Source organism: Aphelocoma coerulescens, chromosome 27 (genome assembly GCF_041296385.1).
Source record: "Aphelocoma coerulescens isolate FSJ_1873_10779 chromosome 27, UR_Acoe_1.0, whole genome shotgun sequence".
NCBI lineage: Eukaryota > Metazoa > Chordata > Aves > Passeriformes > Corvidae > Aphelocoma > Aphelocoma coerulescens.
The window spans coordinates 4,995,063-5,018,236 of NC_091040.1; the positions used below are offsets into that span (position 1 = coordinate 4,995,063).

Below are 23,174 nucleotides of genomic sequence, written 5' to 3' on the forward strand. Positions count from 1 at the left end.
AACTGTGGGGTTGTACTAAATTGAGAGGTCCCTTTCAACCTCAGCTGTTTTCTGATGGTGTGATACAGACCTAGCACTAACCTGATTGCTGGAAAATTGAAAATTCTGGCATAATTCTGGTCTTTTTAAGTAGGTAGAAGAAAACAAGAAATACAAGAAGTAGCCAGAACAACTTTATTAGACCAGTCTGAGACAACTTCCCTCGAGGTAAATGTGGGGGTCCCACAGAGAGGGTTTGAGGAAACAAAGAAAGCAATAGAAGGACCTTTAGACTTTCCTAAAGATATAAATAGGTGTTAGACATCCTCCTAGACATGCAGGAAAAGCACAGGCTGAATGAAGTTAGAGGTGGATGAAAAGTAGATTAAACCCCACAAACTTTAAAGCACAGCAAGAAATGATCCATCCTGAATTTAGTGGCATGTGGTGCCTGGGAGATGGAACAGAACAGAATGCTCCAATTACATCTGCACACTGCAAAGCCAAGAGCTACAAACACACTGACAGGCAGGATCAAATTCATCTGAAATCTATGCAACCTGATGCACAAGTTTCTAAATTGGGGAGGAATAATGAACTGCATGTTGCAAAACACAAAAGATCATCCCAGCAAGGATTCCAACCAGGCCCAGACCGCGAGGCACAGCCAGAGCCTGCCAGCTGATCCAGAATGGATCCACTCCAGGGTTGGTCACCACAGTCCTGAGCAGGGAGGGGAGGCCAAGGGAGGAGAAATAATGATGAGTGATGTAGAGGTTATGGGAAATGGCCTCAGAATCCCAGAGCTGGCCTGGAGAATGCTGGAGAGACAGGACCAGACTGAATGTAAAGGCTGAGAGCAGCACCCAGCACTGGGGACACGCTGCCCAGCAGGGCCTGGCATTCCCAGCACCCCAGGTAAGGTGAGACATACCTGACATTGATTTTTCATTAAAATTACCCTATTCTCAGAACAGCTGGATGAGAACCTTTCCATCATTACTCTTCTCTTACAGTATCTGAGTACTTCGAGAACATTAATGCATTAATTTTTTAAGGCAGCTTAACAGACAAGCCTCTACTTCAGACAGAATCTGAGGAAGAAAATAATCTGAGTGTCTGCTCATTTCAGTGGTCCCCTTGTCTTCTGTTGATACTTCACTCCTCCATCATGAGCTGTACTTCAAAATTACAGAGCTCTGAGACCAACAGATCCCGAGAGGGCAGGTCAAGAGCACAGGTTAAGATGGTTCCCAGGAAACAGAAACCACCTTCAAAAAATCTGATTTAGTTTATTTGTGGTAGCAGGAGAGGGTGGGGAATTTGGGTTCCACCTCAGTGTCTTAGAAGGAACGTGACCTGTAACACCAAACATTTCTGTACCTGTTATTAAACCATAACAACGTGTCCATACAGAATTTGCTCTTTGAGGCCTCTACAACAAATAATGTGCCACAGGAGTTAGAGAAATCCCCTCCCTGCTGCAAATCACGACTCTGTTTCAAAGCTTGGGGACACCAAAGGGAAGGAAAAGAAGGTCAGCAGCAGTGTTTTCTTTTCAAGTCTGAGAAGGGACTTCACAGTTTTGTTACAAGTTACAGCTCCAGGCACCAAATATCAAAAACATTGCTCCAAGTGACTAAATACCAGTTGGAGTGAGGGGGAAAGAAAAAAAAAACAAGAAGAGAGAACACTGTTCTAGGCAAGAGCACGAGGTGCTGAATGAGCTGGATTTGAAGTCTCAGCAGAAAAACCAGCATTTACCATGGATGGGAAGAAAACACAACATTTGTCAAATAAACAGAAGAGCTTTAGCTGGAGCAAGAGGCTGCTCTGAACTGCAGCAGAGAGTAACCAAAGCCAGACTCCCTTCAGCACAGAGTGACACAGCTGGATGGCACAGGCATCCTGAAAGGGCTTGGAAAGGAGGAGGATTCCCTGGAAACAGGGCTTTGAAGGGCTGTCCCTCAGGGAGAACGTGCCTGGTATCTCCCTCCACCAGTGCCCCCAGGTGTGAAGTTCCCTCCTCAGAAGTGTCACTCCTACGAGTGAGGCACCAAAATGTTTCCACAGATCTTCCTCAAGCCTCATCCAGGTGAGGATTTAATTCCATTTGGCAGCCACAAGATTGTCAGCAGTCAGGCATTAGTCAGCCTTCCCTGTGAGGGTGGGCAGGCCCTGGCACAGGGTGCCCAGAGCAGCTGTGGCTGCCCCTGGATCCCTGGCAGTGCCCAAGGCCAGGCTGGGTGGGGTTTGGAGCAACCTGGGGACAGTGGGAGGTGTCTCTGCCCATGGCAGGGGTGGCACTGGGTGGGCTTTAAGGTCCCTTCCAACCCAAACCAGTCTGGGATTCTGTGTCACATCACACCAACCAGGGAGCTGATCCAGCTGAATATTGACCCTATAAACTGTTTTTATTTATAGTATTTTTTGCTTCCAACTGTATTAGCTCCCTACAGAGCCATGCATGCCCAAAGCCACCCCAGCAGGGCTGGGACATCCACAGATGGGAAAAGCCAACTGCCTCTTCCAGGAGGGAACTCAGGCAGGGTTAGTGCCCAGCTGGGGCTGATGAAACATTTCTGCTCTTGGATAAACCAAAGCTTGAACCATCAGAGCAGTACTTCCCCCCTTGGTTGATATGGTTAACTAACATTGATTTATGTGCTCCAAACCCAGAGCATTCCTTGGAAGTTAGATAAACCACACACAAATTGCAAGTAATGCTGGAAGGGTCTATAGAGGCTCTGTGTAGTTATGGACAGAAATATTTATTGCGTTTGGCGTGGAAGCTGCAGTCTGGGAGCACTGGGCAAAGAACACAACTGGGTGAGCACTGCAGCACCAGGGAGCAAGCAAATTCCTTCTTTTCCTTTCCCAATAAATTATTCACCAAGGTGAACAGCTGTCACACTGACATTTCAGATCTGAAATATAGTTAAGAGCAAGTTATAACTAAGGCAAAGAAAATGAATGTCAGAAAGTTTTTGTTTTTTCAAATTTCAGATAAGCTCTTTAGCCCTGGGGTTAATCAGAGCTCGGGAGCACTTGCTCCCAGCCCAACTTCTTCCTTGAAAAATGTCTCTGTGTGCAGCCTGGGTGTAAACATGCACAGTAAGGGTATTTATATTTAATGCAATTTAATGGGGCACACCTTTAATTCATTGCCCAAGCTAATCCAAATACCACTGGTCCTTCAGAGAATCTTTGTCTTTCTTTATTAAGCAACACCAATTATCTTTTACCTTCACATGTGGTCACAGCCAAGGACTCTGTACTGCAGCCACAGAATCAGAGAACCATGTTTGGGTTGGAAGGAATTTCAAAGCCCATCCAGTGCCACCCCTGCCATGGGCAGGGACACCTTCCACTGTCCCCAAGTTTCCCCAAACCCCATCCAACCTGGCCTTGGACGCTGCCAGGGATCCAGGGGCAGCTACAGCTTCTCTGGGCACCCTGTGCCAGGGCCTCCCCACCCTCCCAGGGAAGAATTTCTTCCTGATATCTAACCCAAATATCTCCTCTTTTAGTTTAAAACCATTCCCATTCTTGTCCTATCATTATCTGTCCATGTAAAAAAATCACTCTCCTCTGTTTTATAAAAGCCCCCTTAGGCACTGGAAGGGGCTCTAAGATCTTCCCAGAGCCTTCTCTTCTCCAGGCTGAACAGCCCCAGCTCTCCCAGCCTGTCTCCATGGGAAGATTTCATGAATACACACAATAGTTGCTTCAAAAGGTAAAAATATTTCAAGTACAAGAGCCTGGCTGTCAGCAACAGTGCTGAGCTGGACACCAGTGCCCGTGGGTAAAAGCTGTTCTTTCCACAGCCAGCACCATTTCTCTGACTTCTCCTCTCCGCAGAGCAGTTAAATATTTAACAAATTTAAGCATTTTATGTTCCCAAGCAGAAGCAGAGAAGCTGTATCTCGCTCACAGCCACAAAACCCACAAGACCCAAGAGCATCCCCCCAGAAGGCCTCAGCTCTCAGATCGACAGGAATTGAAAGGCAGGAGAGAGAGAATCAAGCACAGGCTGGAGCCAGCCCTGGGGTTTCTCCACAGTTCCTCCATACGTGTCCAAGTCCCCAAGACAAGACTGAAGGCACATCCCAGGGAAGTTTACTTTGCATCAATTGCACAGGCCTTGGAAGCAGACACCCTCCACACACCCCCACACAAACAGGATGTATCTCCTGATGGAAATCTGTTTTGTAATCAAAATCCTGATTGCTTCATTTGTGGGGAGAGGGAAGGTGGATCAGAAACATAAACATACAGAAATTATACAGCTATGGATTTCAAGTTCAAATATGAACCCACAGAGATTATATTCCGAGAACAAGGAGCAGCCAGAACATCCCCAGCCACGTTCTATGACAGAATCAGACACCTGCAGCTGCACACTGCTTACTAAAAATTAAACCCTGCACCATTTATCTGCCTGCCAGCACATGTTTACCAAGCACTAGGACTGCCTTTCCTTCCCTCGACCCAAAAAGAGAAGTTATATTTAGGATTTGTGCTTTTATTTCCCAGACTCCAGGACATGCCACAGCCTGTGCATCCTCCCCAGCATTTCCAACCTGACCAGCAGAACTCATACCCTATGCTGGGTTTACTGGGCTCAGGCTGGGGGAGGACAGGGCTCATGGTGCAGCTGCCAGGAGAACTGGGAGGTAAAAGAGATGATGGCAGGAGCATTAAGACAGAATTTCCTCTGAGCTGTATGGACAGATCATGGCCAGGCAGTCAGGAAGAGGAGCAGTGTCACTGCTAGGGGTAAATGAAGCATTCAAGGAGGGAGCATTTCACAGAACCATGGAATGGTTTGGGTTGGAAGGGACCTTAAAGCTCATCTCATTCCAACCCCCTGCCATGAGCAGGGACACCTTCCACCAGACCAGGCTGCTCAGAGCCCCAGTTTCAGCACCACCAGAACAGTATCCAGTTAAACCACGTGTCCCAATCCTTCAGACATTCCATGTGCAGGGTTGAGTGTTTCTATTGGGTTTGTCCCCCTTCCCCAGCCAAGTGACAAGAGTTCAAAATACATTTGGGAGCACCAGGGGAAGAGGAGGCTCTGTTGGATCCCCCAGAAACTGCAGCACCACAAGGGTGTCAGCTGTGTCCAGCCCTCACACACCAGGGCCAGGCCTGCACCCTGTGGCCCAGCCACACTTCTCCAGGTTACACTCACCCATTTGCTCCACAATTTCAGGTGGGAAAACCCGGGAAGCAAAAGCTCTTCGGAAAATATCAGAGAATTCTTTGTCCAGGCCTCCAATGCCCATTTTCTCAAAATTCCAGTCTGGGTTGATGATTGACTGCCGGTTCTCCTTGGTCTTTGATTTACCTGCAAAACCCAAGAAAAGGTCTCAAACACAGCCCAGCAGAATCCCAGCACACACAGACACCAGAAGAGCTCTGCAGGTCAGACCCCAGCTCATGAACTCCGTGCTCAGTTCCAAATGTTGGCCAGAAGGACACACTGTGACAAGGACACAAGGACAGGACACCAGAGACACAGCTTAGTGACTGATTTTCCCAGCCTTCCAACAGCCCATTTCAGGGGTTTCTCCAGCCAGGTGCTGCTCCTCTGTACTGAAGAATCCACAGTAGATTTCTCTGCCCCAGATTCACCCAGGTGCCCCTGGACCCATGTAACCCCAGCACTGAGAGTGCCCTCAGCACCCAGCTCCCGTGGCTGCTCCCAGAACCAGCATCCACCCTTTTCCAGGCCACCTGGGATGAGAACAGGTTTGTCCTGCATCCTCCTCAGTCCTGCCTTTTCCAGGCCCCACCTGTTCTTCCTTGCACAGCAGCAGCTCCACAGTGGAGCCCTTGTTCCTCTCTGTCTTCTCTCTTCCTCCACACCCTCTGATGGGCAGATGGACCTGCAGGTGCTGCAGTTTGGTTGTACCTTCAGTACAGGCACAGAATGATGGATGCTCTGCTTTGTTCATATCCCTCTATAACAATATGTGATCACTCTTAACAGCCACATTTATCAATTCCTAACAGGGCCCAGGCTGCACAAGCTGGGTCCAGCATTCCCTTGATCCTACCTGGGATCTGGGCCCACCACAGCCATCCATTTTACTGAGGTCAGGAGAGCTCTTCCTCCCACACATCATTCACAGTTATTTGCATTGAATCTCCTCTGCCATTTCCTGCCTCAGTCACTGAGCTCAGTCAGAGCCAGCTTGGGCACCTCATTGCTCCGGCTTTTCCCCGTTTATTCAATAATTACAGCGAGCAGCAAAGGCCCAGAGGAGATTCCCACTGAACTCCACTGACATCAGCTATTTCCTCCTTCCCTTTCATCCCTCACTGACTCATGCAAGGACCTTCTCTCTCATCGATCTGTTTTGATTCTTTTTTAAGAAACTTTGACAAAGAACTTTGCTGGAGGAGCTTTGACAAACCACCAGCCCACGTCAGCCCCTGTGCCAGTGCTTTCTGATTCCTGTAATGAACTCCAGTGGGATCATGAGGCAGGACTGCCCTTAGACAAGACAGGCTGGCCCTTCCCAGTGTATCACCTTCATAAAGGTATACTCTAATTTAATGGTTTATTACAGTTTCTGTGGATTTCTTCTGTACAGACCTCAGGTTCAAAGATCTGCACCTCTCCAGACCTTTTCCAGAATCCTTTGGAAAGGAACAGCACACTCACCACTCTTGGTCCCCAGATACTGGAGCAATTTGCAGGAAAGTTACACAAAATAATTACTTTACAACTCAGAAGAACAAAGGCTAGTCCTGGCAAACCACCACAGTTCACTGTCTGTTCCATAACCTCTTCCAGAGGCACTCCAAGTGCAATCAGACCCCTGAGCACAGGTTTGCAGCCCTTTAACCACCTCCTTTCCCTGTTGCTGACAAGCCACTGGCGTTACAGCCTCACAGAGCTCCTCACTCCCTCTGCAGAGGAGCTTGGAAGTACTCAGAGTGTTCAAGAAGCACAAAACAAACACAAATGCTCCTGGAAGGATGCTGGCAAATCCACGGAGTCTCACCTTAGGTTTATTCAAGGGAGCCTACAAACAAGCACTGACACTTCTATCAGTTAGATCAACCTTCCACAGGGCTTCCAGCATCCTCAGCTACCAGGGAAACACACAGAGATCTGACAACCCAGGGAAAAAGCAAAGGCACTGACAACTATCTTTAACTCCTGCAGAAATGGGATGTTTCCTTAGAATTCCACAGTGCTTTAAGGGTTGCCCCTTAATGGTTTCCCCAGTGGGGGCCATTCCCATCCTAGAACACCACAGAACCACAGAGATTACAGAGCCACAGGTTCCTTTGGGTTGGAAGAGACCCCAAAGGTCACCCAGTGCCACTCCCTGTCCTGAGCAGGGACACCTTCCACTATCCCAGGGTGCTCCAAGCCCTCCAACCTGGCCTTGGACACTGCCAGGGATCCAGGGGCAGCCACAGCTGCTCTGGGCACCCTGTGCCAGGGCCTCCCCACCCTCACAGGGAGGGATTTCTTCCCAATACCCAATCCTGCAAACAACAAGTGTGCATTTTGCTGCTCTGTTCCACAAGCTCTTCTAAGAGGTGCTTCAAGTTCAGCCAGATAATGAATGAGCACCAAGAGTCCAGGAAGCACAGCAAACAGCAGCTCTGTGTGAGCTCAACCAGACTCTTTAATGCTGGTCTAAACACATCTGGAATCAATATTTCAATTCCAAGGGCAGCAAAACAAACAAACAGGAACGTGCCTCTGGGTAACATGCCAGGGACAGCCCAGCAGCACCTGGGACACAGAGCACCTACAGCCCTGCAGGGAATCCACAATTCCCCTGTGTTTATCATCCCAGTGCTGCACTCCAGCTTTTAGGTCAGACCCCTCAGCCAGGGCTGTTCCTGCTCCCACAGAGCTTGGCCTACACTCCCCCCTTCTGGCTGCACCTCAGCACGGTAAAATTCTTGCAGCTTGGATTGAAACCTCATCCACTGGTTTCATAACACAATTTTATGCTAAACAGAAGAAACAGAATTGGCTTTTTAAAAAAATTATTACAATTCTTCTCTATTGAAACAATGCAGGCCCTTTACTGAAGGCAGAGCTCAGTGACACTCACTTCACTTTCATCTCCTCTCTCACAATTCAATTATTCAGAACTTTACAATTCCCCAGAGACCAACAAAGCACATTAAGCAGCTCTGCCTCAGATCAATGAGGAGATTAAATGAAGTACCAATTTGACAGAAGTAAATCGAGGCACAAGAAGCTCTTTTGTCTTGTCTGCAGACAATGAAACCAAATCCTGGGGAAGAGTCCCTATTCCCAACCCACCAGCTCTCCCACAGGACCACTCCTCACACCCACACGTGCCAGGAGGGAGATCACAGGTCATTCTATGGCTCTGAATATTAACCAGGTACAATCCCCCTGCTGCTGTGACTCAGTGAGCAGGGTTATTTAACACACCCCCAGCTGTCCTGAACGGGTGTAATCCCCCAGTCACAGCTGGGAACTCACTGCCCTGCCCCTGCAAGTTTCATTTGGTGCTATTAACAGCTGTATCCTCGTTAAGATGCTTAATTACAGCCATCTACAACCCAGCCTACAGAGCTGTGTTGGGGTTTCAGCACAGGCTGAGTGCTCAGATCAAAACTCTGATGAGGTGCAAGGTGTGGTTACACAACAGCTTCACATCTTCCCTCTCTCTGGAGTGACTGTGGCACAAAGTCCCAGCCCCACACGGGAGGGAATGTGGCCCTACAGGGCAGCACCAAACCTCAGCCCCTGTCACAAGCTCCTGCAGTGCTGCATGAGCTGAATTCTCCTTTCCTAAGTGGCTGCTACCCTCAGATGGTTTTTTCCTGTAACAAGTACTCACAGCACTGAGCACTCCCAGCCAAGCAGAGCTGTGCTTTGAAGCCTACTGCAAAAATAAACCTCGTGGCTCCCTGAGCCCCCACCCAGCAGCTGCCCCAGCCCCTCCTGATCTGTGCAAGAGCAGCAGCAAAAGGAGGAGCTTCCTTAGCTCATGGACTCTGGGAGGAAGGAACAAAACAGGGAAGAGAAACAAGAAAAAAGAAAAATAAAAGTGTCTGTTCAGCCTTGAATCACAGGCAGGAAAGAACAGCCAGAGCCACACCACCAGCAAGGGAAGGATCTGCAGCTGGAGCTTGGAAAGAGTCACCCACCTCATCCCACTGGTAAGCAAAGAACAGCCAAAGGAATAGCAGGCGTCCCTGATCCCCAGAATTCAGCGCAGTCCCTGCTCCCCAGGAAGCCCCCACAGTCCCAGGGCACACAGAGCCACTGCAGGGAAGGGCTTCAGTGCCCACTCTGGGGCCCAGGTCCCACCATTCAAACTGGTGGCTCTATGGGAACACTCCAGATCCAGCCCGACCCCCACACCACTTTCTTTCCAAAGGAATGTGTGGAGGACATGCCAATTATTCCCCAATTTCGTTGATAGCCAAGCGTGATATTGTACATAGAGATTTGTTTTGTTGAGGTTTTAGAAAGTGTCTCTTCAAATCAAAGTTCCCAGTGGTGTGAACAAACTCATGTGAGCAGTTACACACACAGTGCCCCCTGTGCTGCTCTGCAGCTCCCATGGCCTTCCCAAGAGCAGGACTTTGACATTCTGACTACACATTTAGAAAAGCTCTCCATTTCCTAATCTCTTCTCTTTTAATTAAATGTAATGGGAGAGCTGTTGGCTTGTTACTGTCTCTGAAAACATCATTCTCTGATGTTTGAAGAGTTAAAATATTTCAACCAGCTGCTGTCTGCTGGTCCATTTGGCCTTGCTAATCTAAGCCTGGGAGTGAAGAAAAAAAAAACAACCTTGAGGCAATGAAGTCTCCCAGGCCTGAAAAGCAGCAGATCTCAAGCATTATTTCTCTGTTTGGGTGCAGGAACTCACCAATCAGATTGAGAGAGGAGTTCTCAGCTTTCTCAAAGGCAACTTGACTGTTTCCGAGAACCAAACCAACCTCGATCTGCAAAGGGAAGGCAAAGAAATAATTACATTAATTACTATCAGACTCAGCTTCAGATTGCTCCTTTGGTGTCCCCCAAGCACATCTCAGAAGGCAGGAAAAAGCAGCAAAAGCTCTACTTCAAAAGTCACTGTGAAGAATGAAAAATACCAACCCCTCCTCTAAAGCAAACATCATTGAATGCAGAAGCTCACCAGGTACAACAACCTGGTTTTTAAAAGTTACTGGTGTAGTTCAAACCCAAGTATTTTATTTCAGCAATATCTAGCAAGTAAAGGAGAAAATAAAATCATATCCTTTCCACAGAAGGGAAAGTCAAAACTGGACATATCTGGAAGACAAAAAAGCTCAAGAGAGGCAGTTTCCATGAATTAGTACTTAGAGATCAAAAGCTACTCCTTGCATCCTCCCCAGCTCTGTAGTTTAGTGGAGACTGCACTGAACTGCAAACGATGCTCTTTGTCTTCTCTGACACAGCAGACACAGCCAGATGAGCCAGATGTGTGACTCCTCCAAAGGCAGAACACCTAAACTGCTCCTGGTAGCATGATCTGGTCAGGACTTGCAGCTCTGCAGTCCCCAAGGAATGGACAGGAGTTCCTGGGAGCCCACCTTCTGCTTTTTGCTTGTTCCAGACTCCCCTTTGAGAATGCTGGGGTCCATGGCTTCCATGTCCTTCACCAAGAGCCCAAAAAGCTTGTCATTAAAGCTGAACACCAGCTATGGAAAGGGGAAAAAAAATCTCATTAAAAAAAGCTAAAAAGGATTCTGACAAGACTTCCAAGATTTGAAGGAAAAGAGGCCTGAAGACTGAGTTAACCACCCAGCAACTCCTATGGAGGTTTTTCCCTGTAAAGCTCTGGGGTGCTGACCTTATGCTTTCCCTGCCCCAATGTAAAAGTAACACACCTAAAGTTGCAGAACACGAAGTCAGCTGGAGAAACTCAAAGAAAAAATTTCCTTCCAAGAAAAGCATCTATTTCCCCTCCCCCTTCTCCCCAGCTCAATGTTCTGTATCATCTCATGACATTTTCCTCTCACTTCAATAATTGGTGCTAGTCATAGAGAACAATTTAGCTCAAAACTTTCAGACCTTCTGCATTTCAGTTTGACAAGGACACTTTAGGAATAGTGCTAACGAGAGAGAGAATGAATGCAACGAGAGGTAGGGTCCAATCCACAGAAAACCAAGCTGGGTCTGCACAATTCCTTTCCTTGAGTTTGTATTTCCAACTGCCTTAAGATTCAGACCCTGCAAGTTGTAAATACTGTGAGAGACCACCCTCCACCTGTTTTGAGAGCAAGGCAAAGCAGAGGTTATCACACAGGGCTTTTCAGGGGCTGGAGCCCATCTGCTGCAGACCTCTGCAGGCTCAATCACAGGGACATCAGCTTTCCAAGGTCCCCAAGGAAAATACTTCATCCCTGTTTCATTATTTAATTCCATAGAGTAGCAATAAATCAGAGAATCCCAGAACAGTTTGGGTTGGAAAGGACCCTAAAGCTTAAGTTCCACCTCTGCCATGGGCAGGGACACCTTCCACCACACCAGGCTGCTCCCAGCCCCATCCAACCTGGCCTTGGACACTTCCAGAACAAGAAAATACCCTGTACTTGGGAGGTGCCACTGAGAATTAATCAAAGGTGTTTGTCTTGATCTTACAGAGAAGGAGGCAAAAGTGACTTCCCAAAAGATTCAGAGAAGGAGGCAAAAGTGACTTCCCAAAAGATTCCAGGAGTTGCCATGCTCACATCCAATCAGGCCACAATGAAGAGAGACCTGAGCTCTCCCAAGCCCTGGGATTTTCCTCACAGATTTAGGATAGGGCAGATTCTAAACCCCTCTGCCCCCGCTCTCAGATCACAATGGTTTGACTTTTCACTAAGACACCCTTCACACAAAGAACAATTCCTGCCCCTGAGCCGGCCTTTGCAGAGCCCTTGGCACCCTCAGATGTCCCTCTCAAGCCACACGTGGTGTTTTAGCCCAGTTCAGGCTCAAAGCCCCAGAGCAAAGCCCACCTGCTGGCCCACGGAGAAGGCCTGGCTGTTGAACTGCTGGATGAACTCTGCAGCCATCTTATCTGTGTCGTAGGGGTTGGAGTCGATGTTCTTCTTCTGCAGGAAGTCGATCTCGATGGTCATGGTGCCGATGCACTGCTTGGTCTTGTCGAAAGTGTACAAGGAAACTGTGGGAAAAAACAAGGAACAGCACATTTCAGGACAGCAAGGTCCCCACAGTGTATGAAACACGTCTGGCAATACACATCCTTCCCTTGAGAGTGAGTAAAACTGAATATATTATTTCTGATAGAGACCCTTATTTCTCTTATATCCATGTTCAACTACAAGGTAAAAAATACAGTAGATTTTCCACTGAAAATCCCTGCATTGCTATAAAAACTCTTAATAACCTTTAAAACACCACACAGACTTTGGGGGATGAGGACAATGAAAGCAAATCCAGACATGCTGTGGTCCCACACATCTGTATCTCCACCCAAGGGTTTGGACACATCTCTGGGAAGCCCAAAAGCAGCATTAAGGGTAGTCTTGCCCAAAAGCAGTGACAAGAAGCCATCACTGGTTTTCTGTGGCAACAGGTTGCCGAGCTTTTCTCCAGATGAGGCAGCAGAAAGTGAATTACTGCACGTTCCAGTGCAGCAATGCAATCTGTCAGCCCAAAACAAAGCACATCATCAACTGTCCCTCATCCCTGACACTGAGGAAAGAGCCCCCACCCCAGAGGTGCCCTTGGGCCTATCCTGACATTTCCAGGTTACCTTCAGTGATGCAGAATCACCTGAACAGAAAGCCAAGGGGCAGGGAAGGCACTGAACAGTCACTGCCAACCTGATCCCACAGGTACAGCACGTCAGAAACAGGAGTGGAAAGAGGGGAAGAGGATGGAAAGGGAAGAGCAACAAAATCCACAACTCCAGGGACACTGCTCAGCATGGGTGACCAGAGGGCAGGACCTCACAAACAGGCAGGCCCAGCAATCCACAAACCAGGCTGCAGCAGAAGCCAGTGACTCTCCACAAGACTGAGGAACATTAAAGGTTTGCTTTGAATCCGGAGAACAAAGTCTCCTCTACTACAGAGGTCATGGCTAAGGATGAAGCAGCAGGAGGGGAACGTGCTCCACTCAGTCTGTGATTTCCTGTCCAGCCCTTGGCAGCAGAACTGTTCTAGGATAAACCTGCAGATGCTGAGAAGGTGTGAGGGCAGAATAAGCCCCCAGCATGGTCTGCTGCAGGACTTGTTCACGTGAAGGGACCAAGGAGAGCCTGTCTCTTGCTGAAGGAGTTACCAGAAGACACAGCACACACACCAAACATCCTTCCTGGGATGAGCTGCCAAGGACAGATCTTCCATGAAACAGGGATGAAGATGAAAACTCCAAACTACTTCCTGATCTCCTGCCAGCTCTTTCAAAAGGGATGTGGCAGCAGGGTTATCCCTTTGGTCTTGCAAGCAAACACCAGGAGCTCCTCTCACCTTACAGGTCACATCTGGGCAGTTTCCTTTTTCTTGCTGAACCTCACGGCTTTGTCAAATAAGAGCTTCTGGAATATCAGTGTCTGGATTTGGTCACACCACAGGCCTGAGGTGTCAGCTGCACACGAGCAGCTCTTACATCCAGGACAGAGGGGAACCCCCGGCGTGGGGCTGCAGCCCAGCCAGCAGTGCACAGCACCAGCTCCAAGAGCCTGGAATGTCCCAGAGAGAGGCTGGGAACGCAGCAGGAACCTCCTGGCTCCAGGAGGGCAGCAGGGATGGGATGGGAAGGCACCTGAGACAGCCTGCCTGGCTCCAGCTGTGCATCTCTAGTGGAACACGGAGCTGGTGCAGCTGAACTGCATTAAGGCCAGACAGCCACATCCACCCAGAGCACTCTCCTTTCCCACCAGGAAAACCACTCACCTGGAAAACCCTTAGTGTATCATCAGGGGCTCAGCAGGACTCACATCACTGCTCCACAGTGGGCTGCAGTTACAGCTGATATTTAAAACGCAGCTTCCACATTATCAGGGGACCAGGACAAAGCACAAACCCCCATAAATCACTGGGTTTGTGAGCCCTTCTCCCTACCTGCAGAATGCCTTTACAAATCCCTTCCACCCAGCAGGGAGTCAGATGACATTTAGTCACTCTGCACAGAATCACTGCGTTATTTTTGTTAACACAGGCTCCCACGTAGCTGGGAGGTTTACAGCAAAGCCCAGGACAAGGACAGCCACAGACTGCTCTAAGAGCTGATCACACAGAATATCGGTGCTTCTTTCCCCAAAAGACCTGAGTACTGAAAAGCACTGATCTATAAGTGAGTTGGCACACGATCAGCAGGCAAACAAGGGTGAGAAACAAATTAATTTATGGGTCTGCCCCCATTATAGGTCATTTTTCAGTAAAAACAAGACCAGCTAGCAAAAAAATCACAGGTTAACAGAATCACCAAGGTTGGAAAAGGCCTCAAGGATCACCAAGTCCAACCATCAACCCAGCACCACCACCATGGTCACCACTAAACCATGTCCTCAAGTACCACATCCACCGGTTCTTCGAATATTTCCAGGGATGGTGACTCCACCACTGCCCTGGGCAGCCTGTTCCAAGCCTTTACAACCCATTCTGTGAAGAAATTTTCCCTAATACCCAACCTGCACCTCCTCTGGCACAACTTGAGGCTGTTTCCTTTCATCCTGTCCCTTGTTCCCTGGGAGAAGAGACCAAGCTCCTTCCAGGTCATTGTATGGAGTAGGAAGGTCTGCCCTCAGCATCCAGGTTAAAATCCTGGCTTTCAAGCAAGGTCTGTGAGATATCCAGCTGTGCAGAGAGGCAGAGACACCCACTCCAGCCTGTCCCCACAAACACAGCAGACTTCACATCCGAGTACTGATCCATGCTCATGGACCTGCTGAGACCACATGTGCTGGGAAAACAAAGAGCCAGAAGGGAGCCTCCCCAGGAGCACCTCACACCCACAGCTGCACCACTTCCCAGGCTCAGTCCTCCTCATTCTGACACAGGATGCAGCCATCAGCTCTGCCCACAATCCCCAAGGAGGAATTGAATTCCCTGGAATCACTGTAAGCAGCTCCAGAGGCAAAGCAGTGGCCTCATGAGCACGAGCCAGCCAAGCACAGAGCAGGATCACAGCAAGGGAGAGGATGAGCTGCCCTCCCCAGGAGCACAGAGGTGACTTCTGATGGTCCAAAGAACAAACCTGATCCATTACCTGGACCTGCTGTAGCAAAGAACATGGAGACCCTCCTGTAAGAAGCTGCTGCCAGAAGTCTGGTCAACATTCCAGCAGCTACAGACAGGTTCAGCAGCTGCACCTGTACCTGACAGTGATCCAAAGCAGAGGGAACAGTGACATACAGCACAAAGTCACAAAAGAGCCAACTGGTCTCCTCCAAACATTGGCCAAGGCTTGGAAGGCTCGAGGAAGGCTTGAAATAGGAAATTCACCTCAGCCCTTCACCTTGCTGCAGAATGTTCTGGTCAGTTATTGGTGCAAACACCAGTGCTGCTCCCAGAGCTCAGCACTGCAGGGCACACTGCTGCTCCTGGCAGCTCCTGGCACTAAAATGTCCCCATTCATTCCAATGCTGATGCCAAGAAGTTCCTCAAGGACAAGAGCTGTCCTCTGTTAGTGGGAGTGTTCTCCAGAGACCCAGGAACAGGCTACCCAGGACATGTTCAATGTTCATATCTGCATGTGGACACTGATGTCCCACACAGAGGCAGGCTGAGATACCAGCAGGTGTCTGGAGAAACTGCCAAAAGTCCTCCAGGTCTGGAAAACATTAAATGCAGAAAGGCTGCAGAGAGGAGAGCAGTTCCTTCACTAATGAGGGCCTCACATCACCTGGAGAAGGGCTGGAGATCTGAGAGTTCCCAATTCAGTTTCCCTTCAGGATAGAAACATGAATTCAGCTTTATAAACACATCACAATCCCTCTGCTGATCCACTCACCATCGATCTCCTGTCCGATGGAAAGGCCAGCCCATTTTCTCTGTAAAACAAGACAAAAATGTCAGAATACCTGTCCTGCACAACACCTGTCCTCTCAAAGGCAGCCTCCTCACCCAGAGGAGCAGGATTCCCAGGAGAACCTTCAGCAGCAGAGAAAAGGGGCAGAATGGAATATCCCAAACACCCCCAAACTAACAGGAAACAAGTCAAAAACATTGAATAATCTCTTTAAATAATTCTATCTTGTGACCTCAGAAGGTTGTTCTGCCCAACCTCCTTCAGGTTACTGGTCTCCCCACCATCCTGGAGGCAGAAGTTGTGCTGCTGGACAGGGCTTTTTGTCCTTCTGCTAATTTCCTAGCAAAGCCCATGTTCTGAGCACTCCACAGGTGCCAGAATGGCTGTTACACACCCCATGGGCATTTTAAAAGCTTGTTCTAATGTGCTCCAAGCTACAATATTACCTGAACCAAGAGAACCAGTAAGAATGAATCTGTTCAAATCCTTTAGGTCCCTTCAAATTCCTTTAAAAAGATTCGTGCTGTATGGAACTGCAGAAGTGGGAAATGGTTTACAAATTATGTGACACAAAAAAATCTATAACCTTTACAATTCCACCAGTTCTGGCTTGATGATTGCAAAAATGGGGTTTTCCCAGTGGCTGCTGCTGCGTTACAGATTGGCTGCAGTGTGTTCACAGCCCTCATCACAGGCTATGCCATGCTCACAGTCCCTCAGATATCAAATAGAGGCACCAGTCATGGACACGTGTAGGTGTCATTAAACACAGCTCCAGGGAGCTCACTTTTGAAAAGTGGTAATTTATGGTCACTTGTATTTGCCTTTTTGTCTAGGAGAAGGAACACAATGACTTTGTTCACAAAGTGAACATTTCCCCCTTTACACCCTCTCCAATATCCTGAGTTGGAAGGAACCACAAAGGATCACCCAGTCCAGCTCCTGCCCTGCACAGACACGCCAACAATCCCACCTTGGGCAGCGCTGTCCCAGCACTCCTGCAGCTCTGGCAGCCTTGGGGCTGGAACCATTCCCTGGAGAGCCTGGGCAGTGCCCAGCACCCTCTGGGGGAAGATTAGTGAGGATCTTCTCTGAGGCAAGAGACACAGCTCAACCCCCATGTTCACTTGGCTGGTTTCTGCTAAAGGTTTCTCATTACTGTGCAGCAGTTCAGATTTTAGGCTCTCAGGATACAAAATTTGTCACACCCAAGATTACCACAGAGCAAAAGTGGTCAAGAACTCCACATGAACAGTGAATGAACAACAAGCAGATGTTCTGGAGGCCTCAGAGCACAGACATCACCATCCCTGAACAGGAACAGTGAACATGCACTTGGTGTGAGACTGACTGCAACCATCCACAGCTCTGGGAAACACTGGGAATTAACACCCAGCATGAGGAACACCCCAGAGCTCAGAGGGCTGGAACAGCTCTGCTATGGAGACAGGCTGAGGGAATGGGGTTGTTCAGCCTGGAGAAGGCTCTGGGGGGATCTCATTGTGGCCTTTCGATACTTAAAGAGGACTTAAATCTGGGGACAGACTTTTAAGTAGGGACTGCAGCAACAGTAAAAGGGGAAGTGGCTTTAAACTAAAAGAGGGTGAATTCAGACATTTCATATGGTGAAAATGGTAAAACCCTGGGCCAGGTTGCCCAGAGAGGTTCCAGGGAACATTCAAGGTCATATTGGACAAGGGCTGTGAACAAACTGGTCTAGTGGGAAATGTCCCTGTTCATTCAGCCTTTAAAGGCCCTGTCCAACCCAAACAGCTCTATAATCCTACAAATCAAGCATTCACCTCCCAAAAACTGCAACATTCCCTACACAGCCCCTTCTCCACAGGGAGCACCAGGCCTCACCCCTTGGCAGAGGGGCTCTCCTGGCTCCACAACAACAACTGCAACATACAAAAATCAACACAGCGACCAGCAGGAGATGCTTATGCTGTTAAAAGTCAGTGCACTCAGGTCACTGCTGGGCAGTTTGGGCATCACAAACCACAGCCAGACACTGATCAACATAACATCCCCCACCCACTCCTCCAGACAGACCCAGTTCCAACAGCAAAGGAAAGGCAAAATGTCATCTGGGGGCTTGTGCCAAGATGTGCTGAGGAAAAAAAAACCTCCTGCATTTGCAGCACAGAGACTGGGCTTTGGAGCAGTCACTGGCAGGGAGATATGAAAGCACTGAATCAGAGACAATGATTGCTGAAGGTTCATGGGATGACACTCAGGGTGAGAGTTAAAAGCTCCAAGCTTCATTTTTTGATTTAGAAGTTAATTATATTCATTATTTATTCTAACCATCACTTAACATCTGATGATGACTTAATTAAGAAAGCCAAGACAAAGGGGTTTTGGGGTTCTTTTATGCATTTCCTTGCACTTTTCATCTAAAAACACTACCAATGACTGAATGTAGTCAATAAAACTTCTGGCAGGTCTTAAAAAACACAGCAAAGAAACCCTGTAAAGTCAAGGGAAAACAGGGAACAATAAAGATTCACAGGGAAGGGCAGATATTGCTTAGGCTTTTCTTTTTCAAATAGTTTATTTCTGGTGGATTTTTAGAAGGTTAAATTACACCTTTTCAGGTATGTTTATCCCACCATGCACTAAAAATATATCAAAGTAATGTAAGCACAGTCACTTCAGTTGTAGTACAAGTCTCCTTGAACTTTTGCTGGCAGAAATCAAATTTGCAGCATACATTGACTCCAGCTAGAGAACTTATCTTCAATCCTGATCCCAAAAGAGATTTTGCTTATTCTGTAGAAGAGTAGAAAGTCCAACCACACCATACCTGGGGCAAGCTGAAGGCGATGCTGCCAGGGATGACCGAGGGGTGGGTTCTCAGTGTGAAGATGTATTTGTGGTTGGGAGAGGTCTTCACCACAACATGCCTAGAAAAGAGATCAGTGTTTTACTTTGGTGTGTACCAGGAGGGTTTTGCATTGTTCACAGCGCTGTGAGAGCTCAAAAGAAACACCCAGCTTATCTCTGGGGCTGCACAGGAAAACCAAAAGCATTGGAGCCACAGCCCGACGCAGGCACGCAGCAGGGTGACAGAGTCCATCACACTCACTGGTACAGTGGCATCTCAAAGCCCAACTGCAAGACTTTGCACCAAAAATTACTATTTACATCCCCCCCAGTAGCCCTTAACTTCAGGACTGCACTGTAGAAATGAGAGAACCAAACCACAACCACAAACTGAGGCTGCTACAGCTAAAAATCAACGCCGGTTTCACATCTCAAGCATTAACACCAAAGCACCAGTATCTTACCCCCAACAAGCACTGTCCCCAGCTGTGATGCCAATAAGAAGTAGATGCAAAGCCCGTACAGGGATCTGAGTGTTTAGAAGTTTGATAGCAGGAAATAATGGGAGGAATTTCTGTACAAAAAGTAAAATCGCACAGGCCCTGCAGCTGTTCCTCCCAGCACAGGTGACCAACTGATCCTGAACTCAGACAGCATCTGAGTGGCTGGAAAAACAGCACCACAGTGTTGGAAAGAGGGCCAGTGGGAAAGGAGCTGGGGGTGCTGATTGACAGCAGCTGAACAGGAGCTGGTGTGTGCCCAGGTGGGCAAAAAGGCCAAGGGCACCGGGCCTGTATCAGAAAGAGTGTGGCCAGCAGGCCCAGGGCAGTGACCGTCCCCTGTGCTGGGCAGAGGTGAGGCCACACCTTGAGCACTCAGGTCAGTTCTGGCTCCTCACTGCAAGGAAGACATGGAGGGGCTGGAGCCTGTCCAGGGAAGGGAACAGAGCTGTGGAGGGGTCTGGAGCACCAGGAGGGAGCTGGGGGGGGCTCAGCCTGGACCTTCTCACTCTGCACAACTCCCTGACAGGAGGGGGCAGCTGGGGGCAGGGTTGGCCTCTGCTCCCAGGGAACAAGGGACAGGACAAGAGGAAATGGCCTCAAGCTGTGCCAGGGGAGGTTTGGATTGAACATCAGGAAGAACATCATGGAAGGGGCTGCCCGGGGAGGTGGTGGAGTCCCCATCCCTGGAGGGGTCCAAGGAATGCCTGGACATGGCACTCAGTGCTCTGGGCTGGGTGACAAGGTGGGGATGGGCCAGACTTGACTCAATGATCTGGGAGGCCTTTTCCTCAATGATTCTAAGATTCCATTATAGAACAGTTATAAAACCAGAGCAATACAAGCAGTCAGGAGCAGACACAGCAGCAGCCACGGCATGTGCCTGTCTGTCACACTCAGAATTGAAGCTGTCAGCAACAAAGATACTCAAAAGCTGCTTTTAGCTCTCCTCAGACTATGCCTGATAGCTCTTATCATGTGATAGGCAGACAGCTTGCTGGCACGAGAAAGCAAAACCAAAGGAGGCTGGGATTTGTGTGCTCTGGCAGCAGGGTGATGGTGGAATCAGGGTTCACCTCATCTTCCTCTCCCACTGCTGGCACTGTCAGCACCCTTGGGGTACACAAGGCACCAGCTCCATGGGATTTTACCCCTCACCAACCCCACAGTCAGGAAGGGCTGTGCTGGCAGCCAAGGCCCACACTCCTGGCCCTCCTCCCTCCCTGCAGTCCATGTTTTCCATGCACATATGCTCCCTGTACTTTCATTTGCACAGCCAATCCAGCACCATCCAAGTGAGGATCTGCACTGGCTCCATCCTGTGAGCAGAACAGCTCCAGCCACAGGCAGGAAGGAACTTATGGCCCTTGGAGACAAGAGGAAATGTAGCCCAAACCAGGAGCCACGGCAGCCCAAACCAGGAGCCATGGCCAGCTGCCACCTGCAAATCCTTCCCAGGCACTGCTGGCACTTGGTGGCCTGGCAGGGACAGAAGCATTTTCAACACACCAAAGTGACAACAGAGCTCCCAGCTCAGGCAGACACTGAGCTGAGTCCTCACTGATTCTGACCCAAAATCACCCATCAGCTGCCAGGACACCCCTCCCTCTCCTCCTCCTTCTGCCCCAGGCATAAATCCAGGAAACTGGTATAGGTGGTGAAGTTCCATACAAATGTTACAGGGGAGAACAAGGCATTTATTAGTGCTGCATGGCAGCCAGGGAAGATTTATGGAGATTGAAAGACAGCAGATGTCACTCCTGCCTTCAGGTAGGAGGATCCAAGGAATTACAGGCTGGTCAGCCTCACCTTACACCGTAGGGAAGTGACGGAGCAACTAATCCAGGAAGCCAAACATATTAAAGCACAAGAAAGTGACTGGGAGTCACTCTGAGCATGGATTTAGGAGTGGTCAGCGTGGATTTACAAAGGAAAATCCGTCCTAACCAGCATAACAGCTTTCTCCAATGAAATGGTGAGCTCTGGGGCTGAAGGGAGAGCTGGATTTATCCCAACATTAGCAAACTTTCCACACTGCCCGGCACAACCATCCTCAGACACTGCTGTGATACAGACTGGGCAGGGAGGGGGGCTGGAGGCTGAACTGCTGCACTTGGGGCTGGGGCCAACAGCACCAAATCCCACTGCAGGAGATCACTGGGTGTGCCAATCCCACTGCAAGTGATCACTGGGTGTGCAAATCCCACTGCAGGAGATCACTGGGTGTGCCAATCCCACTGCAAGTGATCGCTGGGTGTGCAAATCCCACTGCAGGAGATCACTGGGTGTGCAAATCCCACTGCAGGAGATCACTGGGTGTGCCAATCCCACTGCAGGAGATCACTGGAGTGTGCCAATCCCACTGCAAGTGATCACTGGCCTGTGCCCACCACACATGTGTCCACATGGGGCCAAAACTATTTAACCCCTTCATTCCTGAGCAGCTGAAGGGACAGAGCTCCTCAGCCAGCCCACAGGGTACACACCTGGGTGTGCTGCTGCTCAGAGGGACCTTGACAGATCCCATCAAGCTCAATAAGGGAAAATGCAAAGTCCTCCACGAAGGGGAACAATCCCATGCACCAGTGCAGGCTGGGGGCCAACTGGGGGCTAAGAAGCCTTGGAATCCAGATGGACAATGAGCTCAACAGGAGCCAGCAACACATCCCTGCAGCAAAGGTGGGTAACATCCCCTCGGGGTGCATTAGCCAGGAACAGGCTGCACTGGCACAGGCTGCCCACAGAAACTGTGGCTGCCACATCCCTGGGAAGTGTCCAAGGCCAGGTTGGATGGGACTTGGAGTACCCTGGGACAGTAGAAGGTGTCCCTGCCCATGGCAGGGGGTGGCACCAGATGGTCTTCAAGGTCCCCTTGCAGCCCAAACCATTGTATGATTCCATGATTTGGGAGAGCACCAGCAGCAGGGACGAGCAGTGATCCTCCCCAGATGGAACAGTGCTCCAAGGACAGCTCATTTCAAACTGACAGAAAGAGAGAGATAAAGCAGAGAACTGTCCAGGAGGCCAGGACTGAAATCAGGGGTTTTCCAGCAAAGAATCACCCTGAGAAATCCAAATTAGTATCGACACACAACGAACTGGAAAGGAAGGTGTGACACTGCAGAGCATGAGAGAAACACACCTGGAGGCAACACACAAGTTCCAGCTACAATTCTGGAATACTTCATCACAAAATGCACTTGATGACAACTAACACCTGACGGGAAGCAGCTCATGAGACAGGAAAAGACCCAAAATTAAAGCTTTTTAAAGCCCCAAAAAAAGCTTTTTAAAGCCCCAGCACACACAACAGTGACTTCAACATGTAAAGATTCAGCATCTCTGCAGGAAGAACAAACTCCACCACTGCTGGGCTTCACTTCAAAGACCCAAAATGCAGGAAAATGACTATACCTGGTAAAAATACTGGGGGAGGAGTATCCACAAAGACTTCATACCAATTACTGTGCTGGAGTATTCCATTCACCAAAAACATCTCCAGCAAAGCAGAAAGACAACAGAGCTTGACAACAGACAAAGAGATGCCAGGAAGAAAAAGCAAAGAGGAAAAATGGGAAAAAAAAAATCAGCTTTCTGAAAGAAAATACTAGGAAAGGTCAAATCCTGACAGGTTCTGTGAGAAAAATCTGCATAAAGCACAGGGACAACCATGTCTCTTCTCAAAGACAGCAGGAGCAGGCAGCTTCCAACAGGCTGTAAGCAACCTAAGTATCACAAATGCTCAAAATAAGGCAATAGCAGAAAAACTAAATGCATTTTCCTACACTGATGTTCACCAGGAATGAGCTCAGAGAGCTCATGGAGACACATGGGGGAAATCTCAACCTCATTAAGAGCTTCAGCTTATACATGAACAAAAGGAACAACGA

At 48.9% G+C, this 23,174-nt stretch overlaps 1 protein-coding gene across 4 annotated transcripts in view; it reads right to left on the bottom strand.

The window, feature by feature from the left end:
- NSF (N-ethylmaleimide sensitive factor, vesicle fusing ATPase) overlaps positions 1 to 23,174 on the bottom strand; it is a 74,669-nt gene that overhangs the window by 35,697 nt on the left and 15,798 nt on the right. For 2 of the 4 annotated variants that reach the window (XM_068996429.1, XM_068996430.1), the window contains exons 3-9: positions 18,765 to 18,864; positions 15,938 to 15,977; positions 11,974 to 12,140; positions 10,564 to 10,671; positions 9,876 to 9,951; positions 5,781 to 5,882; positions 5,177 to 5,332 (exon numbers count right to left, since the gene is read on the bottom strand). In XM_068996429.1, the coding sequence (XP_068852530.1) occupies positions 5,177 to 5,332; positions 5,781 to 5,882; positions 9,876 to 9,951; positions 10,564 to 10,671; positions 11,974 to 12,140; positions 15,938 to 15,977; positions 18,765 to 18,864 (749 nt within the window). Of the gene's footprint in view, positions 1 to 5,176; positions 5,333 to 5,780; positions 5,883 to 9,875; positions 9,952 to 10,563; positions 10,672 to 11,973; positions 12,141 to 13,878; positions 14,026 to 15,937; positions 15,978 to 18,764; positions 18,865 to 23,174 lie in introns of those variants that run through there. The other 2 variants (XM_068996431.1, XM_068996432.1) reach the window with 2 other exon arrangements.